At 47.8% G+C, this 12,878-nt stretch overlaps 1 protein-coding gene across 2 annotated transcripts in view; it reads left to right on the forward strand.

The window, feature by feature from the left end:
* Positions 1 to 12,878, forward strand: part of BACE2 (beta-secretase 2) — an 86,263-nt gene that overhangs the window by 55,747 nt on the left and 17,638 nt on the right. For both annotated transcript variants that reach the window (XM_082655158.1, XM_082655159.1), the window contains exons 6-8: positions 1,794 to 1,895; positions 7,038 to 7,187; positions 11,122 to 11,290. In XM_082655158.1, coding sequence (XP_082511284.1) covers positions 1,794 to 1,895; positions 7,038 to 7,187; positions 11,122 to 11,290 — 421 coding nt within the window. The remainder of the gene's footprint in view (positions 1 to 1,793; positions 1,896 to 7,037; positions 7,188 to 11,121; positions 11,291 to 12,878) is intronic.

A 12,878-nucleotide genomic window follows, 5' to 3' on the forward strand; every position in this document is an offset into this window, starting at 1 on the left:
GTAGATGATTTTATACCAGTGATCCCCCCCAAAAAACATTGCTTCCTTTCAACTGCTTCTCTTAATAGAGAGGAATTAGCCTGAAATGGTGAGTGAAGAGAACTGTCCAGAACCATATCATCTTGGCCTGATGGTCCCTGATCTCGGTTCAGGACAACGAGAAGTAAGCAGGGTTTTATCAGTGTAAAGTGGGACTAAAAGATAAGCAAAATGAAACCAAAAGTAAATCAGCTTTATCCTCCATTCACAGCTAACCCCCCTTCCCCCCCAGTATACAGTTCTCACTCAAAGAAACATGTGCTCTAAAGATGTGCATGGCTTTTGATGGTGCTCGAAGGAGGCACACGTGTAGAGCTGGGAAACCACATCTCTCGTTAACCTCGTTCACACCCTCTCGCTGCAGTTTGGCTTGTTTGTGGCACATGATGACGTGATTATGAGGATCTGAGGGAGACCTGGTCCTCTACAATATTTTCAGAATGGTTTACAAAAACCACCAGCATTTCATCAGCATTCCTTGTACTCTTACCTGTCATCACTGCCTTTCAGTTTAACCATCACATTGTACCATAAGTTCTCATATACACAGATGCCTCTGAAAAAACAAGTCAAAGCTTGATAAAGGGATGGTCCGTTCCATTGGGGTGGTGTTTCAGTCCTAAGTCCACAAATCTGTTTATCGTCAAGAGGCATTTACTTGCCATTGAAGAGTCCAATGATAGAATCAGGTGGGAGGGCCTAAAAGAAAGCACCGACTCCGCGCACGTGTGTATGTGTTTGTGTGTGAGTGTGTGTTGGAGAGTGTAAGCATTTATTTGGAGGTTTGATTCTCATATTCCTGGTTCTTTTCTGCCCCCCACAATCAGCCATGCTTGCCACACAGAGCAAACAACAAAACCCAGAACGTCCCACCGCCCAGCATTTCAGTGTGCGAGCTTTTCTTACACATACAAGCGCGAACAAACTAGATTATATTTCAATTAACTTTGTTTCTAAACTGAAATTCGTTTTACATTTGAAAAACTATGCGTCAGTTGCTGTATTTCAATTTCTCAAAATTCTTCACTCCTCCCACCTGCTACCTAAACAAACCCTTATTTCCTTTTGACCTGCTTGGTGTATTTGGTCATACGGCTCATGGATTTGCCGTAGAAGCAGGAGGATTAAAGTGCCCACGACGCATTCCATTCCTGGGCAGCCTTGCTCATACAGTTATGTCCCTAGAGGTTGGGTGACTACTCTGGTCTTGGCCCACTGACCTCCATTCTTCCCACTTGGCCACATAAAGAATGACAGAGGCGGGGTCAGGGCTGGGAATGCCTCTGTGTGTGTGAGATTCTCTTGCTGAAGGTGGCTTTGGTTCCATTCTAAATGCAAATATGGGATATCTATGGAAAAACTGTCCTTCTCCCTCCCTCTCCACTAGCAGGGTAATAGAGAGTTGAGTTTTCATGATTTGTATAAATGACATTTAATGTATCATTTCAACCTCTGAAGACAAATGGGTCTTCCCTCTTTGGAGGATCCCTGACGGAATCTGGCCACACTGATTTCGGTCAATGTCACTGCCCTTTCCTGGCCTCGGTTTCTTTATCTATAATGAGAACATTGGGCAAGGAAGTTCTCGGTGCCCAAGTTCTGAGAAGATGAAATGAATTGTAGCCACCGAGGAGGTACCGTGACTGCCGAACGTGTGTATCACAGATCCACGGTGACGGCGGGCTGGAGGCGTGCCCTGATGTGGGTGCCCTGTCGCTCATGTGCCTTCTCCCCACCCCCTCTCCCCGTTCTAGTATAACGCGGACAAGGCCATCGTGGACAGTGGCACCACACTGCTGCGCCTGCCCCAGAAGGTGTTTGACGCCGTGGTCGAGGCAGTGGCCCGCACGTCTCTGGTGAGTCCCCAGGATGGATCTCAGAGGTCACACCAGGTCAGGACCGCATACTGGGGAATACCGCCACGTAGTCTAACAGTCTCTGTCTGAGGATTTTGAGGTGGTTTTATTTTAACCATTACTTATTAAGTTCACGGTCTTATTCTTTGATATTAACCAGCAAATAATTCCTTCACTTTAACCTCAGAGGACTTGGATCTGAAGGTGTAGTGCTTTTTAGTATTTCAAATAACATTGTAGTTAGCATAGTAACTTTTTTAATCTCAGGGGGAAAAGAACCACTTGGTAATATACTATAGTAAAGTAAGTAGTAAACCAGGGATATGTTTGTAGCCTTTAAAACAAACCAAAAATTGTACTCCTTTTTTGGCCTTCATCCAAGCTATGCTGGGATTGTAATTTCTACTTCTGTAAAAGAGTGAGATTCTCAGAAGACAAAGGGTAATCCACCAATGTAATAATTCTTTTCTGGCCATGCTTTGAAATACAATTAAAATCATGGTCAAGGACAACATGCCTTTTGAGGGCCTGGTTAACAGTATTCCCAATGTGACCCCAACTTTCCAGTTCGTTCAAGGCAACAGGATAGACCACAGGGCATTAGGTGGGAGGACCGCAGCCTTAAAGGGCAGATGGAATTGAATTTCATCTATAGCTTCTGCCACTTACTAGCTGAGTGCCGGGAGAGGGCTCTTGTGCCCCTTGAGCGTCTCCGTGTTCTTGTCGTGGGACTGTGAGGAGGGTCGGGCATAAAAGCCTGGCACCATGTGCTCGGTCAAGAAGAGCTTCTATTTCATGTCCAAACCACAGTGCTACTACTGTTTGTCTCGACACAAGATAAATGTTTCTCTCGACTTCGTGGGTGTCTTCGTAAGCATCTGTTCATGCAGGGCCACTCTGGCAAAGTGACCAAAAATGAGCGTTTCCTACACAAAGTCTTTCTATTGGCAGTGACCCCAGTTGGGGCTGACAGTCCCACAACTCCACCGGGCTGGCCAAATCCAAAGAATGATGTATAGGAGATGCACAGCAGTTGCTCTGTTACAGGTGACAGCAGGACAGGGGAAGGAAGAGCAGGGTTTTGCTTGTCCTGGACCCAAACTTGAAAAGTCTGAATGTGCTGTCGGAAGAACAGCAGGCAAGTCAAAAGAATGCAGACGGGAAAAAGCAGGAAGAAACAACACCGAGGTCCTTTGTGAGCTGGAAGGTCAAGGGAGCAGCGGACTGCCTTTTTTGTCCACTGCGTGTCTAATATCTGCTGAATCAGAAAAAACTGGCAGGTCACATTCTTCGTGCCTTAAATTTAGAAAACTGGCTGAAAACCAGACTGCTGGAAATGCAGGGCAATATGCTGCCTTCTTCAGAGTAAAACTGGCCTCAGTGAAATTAACATGAGCACCCTCAGATTTGCTATTCTGAGCTAGGAGTGTTTTACAGCCGTCCCAAGGACGTTCTGGCAACATCAGCATGTGACTCCAACAAGCCCGTGACCAGCCTGGGTCTCTGCAGAGTCCGTGACTTTGGCGGGGACCAGCAGGACTGTGGCAGAGGGGCGCTAGCACCCCTGAGGTCAGCACAGCACGTGTTCCGCAGTGCCTGACTGTAATTAAAGCACGAGAAGGAATGAGAGTACAAAATTTGTCTGCCTGGTCTAAAATTATCCTCTGATTTCATGCCTCCATCAGGAGGGAGAGGCCTGGGGAGAATGTTTGTCTGGAGCAGGGAAAGCTCAGCGAGGGTGGGAGCTGTCTCTGTCTCATGGTGTGTGGACCAGAGACGTGCGCGTTCTCTCCCTCTGCCAGGTTCATCTCAGCCGGCTCTCTTGGCTTGGGTTTTCTTTCTTAATTAAGGAGAGGACCAGCTTTGAAGAGTTAAACACCATACAGATGCCGGGCTGTGTCTCTGGGCCTAGATTCTTCAGATGGCATTTTAGAAATGAATGGTTTGTAGGTCCGTAGTTCTTTTTAATTATTGAAGTATAGTTAATTTGCAATGTTGTGTTACTTTCAGATGTACAGCAAAGTGATCCAGTTATACATATATATGTATTCTTTTTCAGATTCTTTTCCGTTATAGGTTATTGCACGATATTGAATCTAGTTCCCTGTGCTCTATGTGGGTCTGTAGTTTTAAATGAGCCTGGTGGGGAGTTCTGTGTGTGGCGGGGACCTGGGCTTCCTTCCTGCCCAGCTGTGGCCCCCTCGTCAGCTCAGGCACGGTGCTTCTCCCTCTGTAAGACCCAGACGTAGGAAGACACCTCCTGTAAATTGACTTCTGGCTTTCAACTCTATGATCTGAGTGTCCAAACTCTCCCCCGGGACACAAGGCTTGTCCCCCAGGGAGGCTTTCCAGACTTGTAAGCACCTCTTTGGAGGCAGACGGTCCCCCTTCCAGTCCCGAGCTGTGCCTCTTAGGCAAGTTACTTGGCCCCTCTGAGCCTCACTGCTCAGCTGGAAATTGGAGCTCTGTGCCCTCTCGTGCAGCCCTAGCCACGCTTCACTTTTCCTGGAATCCAGCAAAATGACTGCGCCACCCCTTCTCAGCTCATCCAGCGAGGGGTCCTTCCCTGTGATACATATTTCAAACTGGCTTCCTTCTCATAAAATGTACAAACCTATGAAGGCCAGCATTAGAGACTTTGCAAATCGGCACTGACAGTTTCAGTGGAGGACCTGTGATGGGTGAAGAGACCGCACGAGCTTCCTCCCGGTTCTCTGCCCCGAGGGCGGCGGCACATGTCTGCGAGGCCCTGAGCAGGCAGCTCTCACTCCGTATTCGTCCAGGGACACCCAGTTTGCTCACTTTCTATCTTCCTTGACCTCTGCAGCACCCCTGCTCACCTTCCTTACCTGTTCTCTCAGCTTCCGTAACACCCTCCTCCCAGGACCTCTTCTAATGCCTGTGTTCCTCTTCATGGGGGTCTCCTTTGCTGCTCCCTTTCTCAGGGTGGGTCCTACGCCCCTCTCTTCTCCCTGTACCCTCTCCTAAGCGATCCCATCCATGGCCACACCATCACTTCCCACCCATTGGTCACTGACTTTCAAATGCATCTGTCTAGCCCAGGCTGATTCCTTGGAGGTTAGACTCAAAGAACCAGTGACCTACACAAATCCTGCTTGGATGCCTTAATCCCACCCCATGTGCCAGAGCGCTCAGATCCCTGATGAATGATCTCTGATAAATGCACGATGGTGCCCCTAGGTCCTTCCCAGCCTCGTCTCCTGCCCCTTCCTGCCCTCAGCGCCAGCCTCCATGGCCATCACGTTGTCTAGTGGGACAGGTTCCATGCCCTGCCTGCTCTCCCCACCACATCTCCCCGACGCCCACCTGCCCCTCAACTCAGCTCATGTGCTTCTCCCTCGGGGACCTTGACAGATACCCCTTCCTCCAAGTCAACACTCTTCTAGCTCCACCCCACATCCCCGTCACATGCCCTCCTAGCTCCACCCCGTCACATGCCCTCCTAGTTCCGCCCCGTCACATGCCCTCCTAGCTCCACCCCATCACATGCCCTCCAAGCTCTGCCCCATCACATGCCCTCCTAGCTCCTCCCCCATCACATGCCCTCCTAGCTCCTTCCCATCACATGCCCTCCTAGCTCCTCCCCTGTCACGTGTCCTCCTAGCTCCTCCCCGTCACATGTCCTCCTAGCTCCTCCCCATCACATGTCCTCCTAGCTCCTCCCCATCACATGCCCTCCTAGCTCCTCCCCCGTCACATGCCCTCCTAGCTCCTCCCCATCACATGTCCTCCTAGGTCCTCCTCTGTCACGTGCCCTCCTAGCTCCTCCCCGTCACATGCCCTCCTAGCTCTGCCCTGTCATGTGCCCTCCTAGCTCCTCCCTGTCACATGCCCTCCTAGCTCCTCCCCATCACATGCCCTCCTAGCTCCTCCCCCATCACATGCCCTCCTAGCTCCGCCCTGTCACATGCCCACCTAGCTCCACCCTGTCACATGCCCTCCTAGCTCTGCCCCATCACATGCCATCCTAGCTCCTCCCCCATCACATGCCCTCCTAGCTCCACCCTGTCACATGCCCACCTAGCTCCACCCTGTCACATGCCCTCCTAGCTCTGCCCCATCACATGCTCCTCTAGTTCTGACCTGAGCAGTGCAGTGTGCTGGGTGTGTTAAAAGAGACACATCCAACATAGTCCTTCCCTCAGGGAGCTGGCAGGAACAGAGCAGGCCTGCTCTGGAAACTTCACTGGGCCTGCTGAGAAGGCACAGAAGTAATTTGTAATTAACTTGCAGATTCAGCAGTTAGTGGATAAGCATGGTTGGCATTGCCCTTCTGGTCCCCGGATGAGAGGCACAGGTGAACAAACATTCTGCATTCTCGGCCATTCATTTTTTTACCCACAAACATTCCCTGAGTCTTTCCTGTGGGCCAGGTGTTAAGGCTATGAGGAGGAGTTGGGGGAGCAGACAGCACACCTGTGTCGTTAGAAGAATCAGATTCTAGTGCAAGAAACAGAAGTTACACCACACCAATAAATTTAAAATTAAAACTGCTACAAGGAGAAAGGTCAAGGAGGAGAGATATATGGTGGAGTACCAGCACTGTGGGGGGCAGTCAAGGAGGGCTTCCTGGACAAGGTGGCATTGGAGGTGAGATCTGGGGGAGGAGAAAGATGTTCCAAAAGAGCAGAGAGCCCCCGCAGGGCTCTGCACCAGTAGGAAGCTTACTGGGCTCAGGGAATTTATAGGGAACTTGATGCCCAAAAGGGCCTTGAGCACCACATTTAAGATCTGGTCTGTCTTCTAAAGGGTATTGCCTACTGCCGTGTGACCTTGGGTGAGTTATTTCACTTCTCTGAGCATTGGTTTCCTCATCTGTAAAGTGGAGGGGATGATGTTACTGCCCTGATGCAGGTGTTTGAGGATTAAAGTACTTCGTGCTGCGAAGTGCTCCTAGCAGTGCCTAATACCAGTAAGTTTTCCACATGCCTCGGTAATTTTAATAATTGTGATTTTGTCGTCACCGTCACTCTTCCAGAGGACTGATGTCTTGCTTTACATCCAAATTAAGCAGTGTTTATCACCATGGGCATCTGGCAAGGTGATGAGGAGAGCTGAGAGCTGCTTCCTGTTGTTGTGCCAGACTCGTCATTGTTTGTCGTGTGACCTTGTTTTGTCTAGATTCCAGAATTCTCTGATGGCTTCTGGACGGGGTCCCAGCTGGCATGCTGGACAAATTCTGAAACACCTTGGTCTTATTTCCCTAAAATCTCCATCTACCTGAGAGATGAAAACTCCAGCAGATCATTCCGCATAACTATCCTGCCTCAGGTATGAACTTGGACTGTGTTTTCTCTTTTTAACATGGAACGTGCAAAAGTAAAGCACTTCATGCATAATGAGTGCATTTCAATATCACACCTGTATTAGGTAGCAATTACCACGATAGTGCTGCGTAACAAACAACCCCAAAATCCAGCGGCTTTAATCAGCGAGCTTCTATTTCTGCTCGTGAGTCTGGGCAGGTCTGCTGGTCTCATCTGGCTTGCTCACATGGTCTCTAGTCAGCTGGTGGTTGGCCAGGGATAGGTTGGCCTTGGCTTAGGATGATCTCCGACAGCCACACTTGCATATCTGGTGGCTCGATTGGTGGAGGGGTGGGGCCATTGTCTCTCACCACCCAGCAGCTGCCTCAGACAGTGGCAGCAGGATTCTGTGAGAGAGAAAAGAAACCTTCAGGTGCTCCTGAAGTCGAGGCCCTGGGACTGGCCACCACCTCTTGCACAATGTTTCCCAAACCAGGCCAGGGGCAGCCCGGATAACCGGGGTGGGGACGTAGACACCACCTCCCAATGGGAAGAGCTGCAAGGTCACATCACAAGGGTGTGGCTACAAGGAAAGTTAAGAATTGAGGCCATTTTTGCAGAATCTACCACAACATCAATGTATGTTTACTTCTGATTGATTTATGAATAGAGACTAACACTGGATGCTCAGAGATGGAAACAGCAGTTTTTCCATACTCAGTAAATCATTGATTCCTCCTTTATCCTAAGCATCTTGTTACATAGACCAAGTTCCGTCTTCCCCCATCATGTGTCTCACCTCTTCCTCCCCCTCTCCATCCCCAGAGCCCTCACTCACATCCCCTCTCACTGCCACCTCAGGACCCTCCACACACCCCCACCCTCTCCTCCTTCTAAAACTATCGCCAGATTCGTCTTGCTAAGCCACAGCTCTCCACCCCACTACTACAGTCCTGGAGGCCTCACTCGCCAGTGTGGCTTTCCATGACCTCACGGGACCCGTGCTGACTCCCCAGCGTATTTCCTGCTGCGCCCTTGACCCTCCACTCTTGGTGGCTCTCCTCCAGCACTGGGTGCCCGCTGCCGTCTCCTCGCCTTTGCTTCCGCCAACCCCCCTGCCTGAAATGCCCCCGCCTCCCCACTCCATCTGTGTATCCACATTCTTCCCATCCTTTAAGACCCAGTGCAAACAACTCCTCTTTGTTGAACCTCTGCTGAGCAGAATGACCCATTCGTGAGCTTTGCCCTTCAAACTCATAATGCATGTTTTCTAGTCTCCACTCATCTGGCCCGGAATCATATCTCCAGGGTAGAGTTTATGCCCTTGGCTTTTTCATTTGACTTCTTTTTTCTCTAATCGCACACACACTTATATTTCTTCTCCCATTAAATTCTTAATTCCTTGAAGATGAGAACCATGAGATTTAAAGATCATCCTTCCTTCCCTAGCATTGCCACGTGGTAGAGGGTGGTGCATAATAATAACTGTTTGTTGAATGGACAGATCAATGTGTCTTTGTTGCAGTTTGCTGAATTTGGGATAAAGGAGTGGGACTAGGGATAGGGAGAGAGGAATAATTTCAGAAGAAAAAAGTAAATGATAATTTGGCTTTTCCCCATTCTCAACTTTATATGGGGGGAAAGTGCATTCCACAAATGGAGAGTTGTAGGGGAAAGGATTGAAAGCTTTGTGAGAAATACGGCCCAACAGAGGACACATACGCTGAGAGCTGGAAGCTTGAGTTATATTCTCAGTACTGCCCTTGACTCACACTATAACTTTGAACAAATCACTTAGCCCTTTCTGTGTCAGTCTCTTTAACTATAAAAAAGAAATAATAATACTTGCCAAAGACGTTTTCAGAAGACTGCAGTATCCTTGGATGAACACCACTGCATGGAGTGATGTTAGAATGATATGTTTTCAGCATCCTTAAAATAATGTGCTCTCTGTGATTAAATTTTGGTCAGCCCAACAGCAAAATGTGGACATTATTTCATCAAGGCGATTTGTAACTAAAGTTGAAACCCAGCTTGAGGACAAAGGTGTATGTGAACTGGAGAATAAATGGCATGTGGGTGAGTCGACAGTCAGGGACTCATAAGTAGGAGGAAAGCAGGCACTCATGGGGAAAATCTATAATTATGTCCAGGGCAGGCAGAGCTGAAGGTCTGCTGGGGACCGCCAGCCATTTTTAGGGCTGAGCACTGGGGAGCGTGAAGATATAATGAGGGATGTTTGGGAGTATTGCATTTAATTTGCATAACTCTGGATAAGAATTCAGTTTTATTCTCACTTAGAAAACTGTAGATATCTTTTGTCTAATTTTGACATTGTCCACATTTTCACTTTTTAAAAATCTGCTTTCCCGTGTTTTCCTCATTTCTTATTCACCGTCCCAATCCCGTTTGCTTTCCATTGCCTTGTTGAGAAAGGATGGCAGTTAGGAACCATGACCCGATGAGAACCTCACAAGCGCACGCCTGGGAACAGCGCTGGGGGTACCCTCCTAACACCCCAGCTCTGCCCAACTGAAGCCCTTCCTAACATTCAGGCCAATCATCAAGGCTCCTTGTCACCAAAGTTTTAGAATGAGGCCCCTGCCCAGGACCGTTCAGGCATCAGCAACAGTAGACGGGCAACTGATTGCTAGTGCAGGAGAGTCATGCCAAAAAACAGTGTGTCCATCCCCAACCTATTTTCCAGAAACACATGTGGGCTGAATCCGATTTGGCCTGTCTAAAAAGGCAGCCCCCAAGCCCAGCCCACAGGCAAATTCTGATTTTTTTTTTCATAGAATCCTAAAAACGTAAATAGTTTCAGTCTAAATACCACCGGTTTGTCTATTTGTGCTATTTTAGTTAGAAAGCAGGCATGTTATTCTGAGACCCAGCAATACTGGAGCTTTCCCAACATGTTACAGAATTTACAGTCTGGAATTTTTATTGGAAGTCAACTGGCACACACACAGAAAGGACAGAGGGAAAGATACAAATTCAGTTTGTATCATGTTTGTATCGGTGTCATCATTTGCATTTTATTTGGTGATTTGGGGGGGTTTTAGTATGGAATTAGTTCATTCAGAGGTAGGAGTGTGTGTGTGTGTGTGTGTGTGTGTGTGTGTGTGTGTGTGTGTGTGTGTGTATGTTCTAGGACCTGCTTACAGAGCCCTAAATGGAAGCGTTTTGGTGGTAGCCAAGTGTATCCACCATCTTTTCTTAAGTTACGTTGACCCTCGGGAGAAGTTGTCTGTTTCATCACACTGCTCAAGCTCATTCATTTAATACCCATCTGCTGAGGCCCTACTGTGTGCCCGGCATATACCAGATGCCGAGGTGCCAAGAGTATGTGAAGAATAGGATGATTCCTTGCCGTGAAGAAGGGTTTACAGACAGACACCAGTCAGTGCAGGGCTCTGACTGCTGGACTCACCACCTGCACGATGTCCAGCAGGTTATGACTCTGGGAACAATCCTGGCGTGTCCTTGCTCACCTTCATGCCTTGAGACCCCTTTCCCTCCGGTCCTCCCTGCACGGGGCAAGTGCGCTGATGTTCATCTTCCTCACGTGTCAGTTCGATCATGTATGTTTTGATCATGCAGGGAGCATGTGCTGTTATTCATCTTTGTATGGCTGTACCGAGGACAGCGTCTAGGCCTTATTAAGTGCTCAGTAAGTGTTGAGCACGTAGACGACAGATGGATGGACGGACAGATAGACGTCTCCTGGATGGGTGTACTTGTGCACAGTCAGAGGTGGTGTGCATGTGCCTATCACCTCAGTAGTGTTTGTCACCAGGCACATGGTCCCAGCTCCTGGATGTCAGGGCTGGTAGCATCCTCTCCATCCTCCGTAGCTCCCAGGGCACCTTGGAGAGTCTGAGCACACGGCAGCCTCAACAGCTTGGTGACGTTGCCTGACTCGTGTTTTTTCTTGTTTGCTCTTTCCTCTTCAACAGCTTTACATTCAGCCCATGATGGGGGCTGGCCTGAATTATGAATGTTACCGATTCGGCATTTCACCTTCCACAAACGCGCTGGTGATTGGTGCTACTGTGATGGAGGGCTTCTACGTGGTCTTTGACAGAGCTCGGAAGAGGGTGGGCTTCGCAGCCAGCCCCTGTGCAGGTAAGCGATGCTTGGATTGGACAGGGGGCCCTCACAAGAGCAGTTATCTGATGTCAGATAACTGACTTGGAAGCAGTTCTTGATGATGAATCAGTTGGCATTGAATTCTTTCACTCACGCCTATCTCAGAGATCAAAGTCTTATCCTCAAAGTGCACTGGGCGATTGCGGAGAGGAGTAAGTGAGAATAACCCATGTCAGACTTTCAGTCCAGTGCTTGACACATGGCAAATGTGCACTAAATGTTAGTCATTGCAATTATCTCTCATATTAAACTTAAAACAGCATCTCATACCAGGAATAAAAATACTCTATGGGGGCTTGGGGATGAATTACAGTTTTTGGACAGTAAAAGCAAAATGAATAAAAAAGAAAATGCATAGATAAGCTGTGTGTATTTTCTTCCTCAAAGATATCCTCGTTATGAAATCAGAGGTAAATGCCTGTCATTGCTATTTCTAGAAATTCTAAAATCGTGAGTGCATTTTTCTCATAGTATTTTTTTGAAGAGTTGCTATGAGGGTGACACAGCAGCATTATTTGGTGAAGTCTAGCTTAAGGATTGGGTGTATCTTCAGAGAAACCAGGAGAGCACAGTAAAGTTGATAGGGTGGTTAAACCCCTTCCACTTGGAAATGTCACAGAGTTAGCAGCTTGCTTGAAATGAAGTGTTCCCACAGCACACGATTTAGAGGGAGAATCAGGTACTTCTGACCGATAGCCCAAGCTAGCGAGGAGAAAGCAAATCACAGAAGTGGCAGGAGATGGAGTCGCTGGAGCACGTGCACCAGGGCGGAGGCCGAGGGAGATGCCGTGCTCAGGATAGGGTTTCAGAGGACTGAAAATGTCCCAGTACATTGGATTTGGGATCAGGAACAGAAGGGAATCCCCAAGTTGTACTGGTAACATGCTAAGGGGGAGAACAAGAAATGTGAGGTAGAAAAAGAACTGACAACAAAAAGATAAAACAAGAAAATCAAGGGTTGTAGTGAAATACAAGACTGCCATGTAGTGAAGGAAAGAAAATATGAACTTGATGAAGAAAAAAGTCTTAGACATTAGATGTAGTTGTATGACAGGCAGGGATGCTGGCTGGCCGTGCTGGTAGCCTGTACTCGGACCAGACCTTCACTCTGATCTAAAACCAGCTGGGGGGTTTGGAGGCAAACAGAGGAGGTGAGGGTGCACAGGCAAAATGCCAATGATCACAGCTGATTTATTCAGGTGAGGTTTCAGTCTTATTTCTTACTACCCTAAATCGTGGTCTTAAAATAGAGGCCCAGTAAATTCCCACGAAGTAGAATAACAATTTGGAGAACAGAAAAAGAGAAATATTCAATGGAAAAATTAAGTATTAGGCCAGTTCCTATTCTATATAAATAAAATCATCTAACCGCAGGTACATATTTGATATCTTGCAATATATCTTCTTAATATCAGTGCAGATTTCTTTGTATTAGTGAAAAGGCTTGGAATCCTTGAGACTTGACATTTTCTTTTTGTCTTAGTCATGAGTAAATGTTTACCTTTCAGCTGTGTATTAACTCTTTCAACCTGTTAGATATCACTGTTAGATTATCACTGAAAGA

Source organism: Grampus griseus (assembly GCF_964374135.1).
Source record: "Grampus griseus genome assembly, chromosome: 5".
In the NCBI taxonomy this organism is placed as follows: Eukaryota; Metazoa; Chordata; class Mammalia; order Artiodactyla; family Delphinidae; genus Grampus; species Grampus griseus.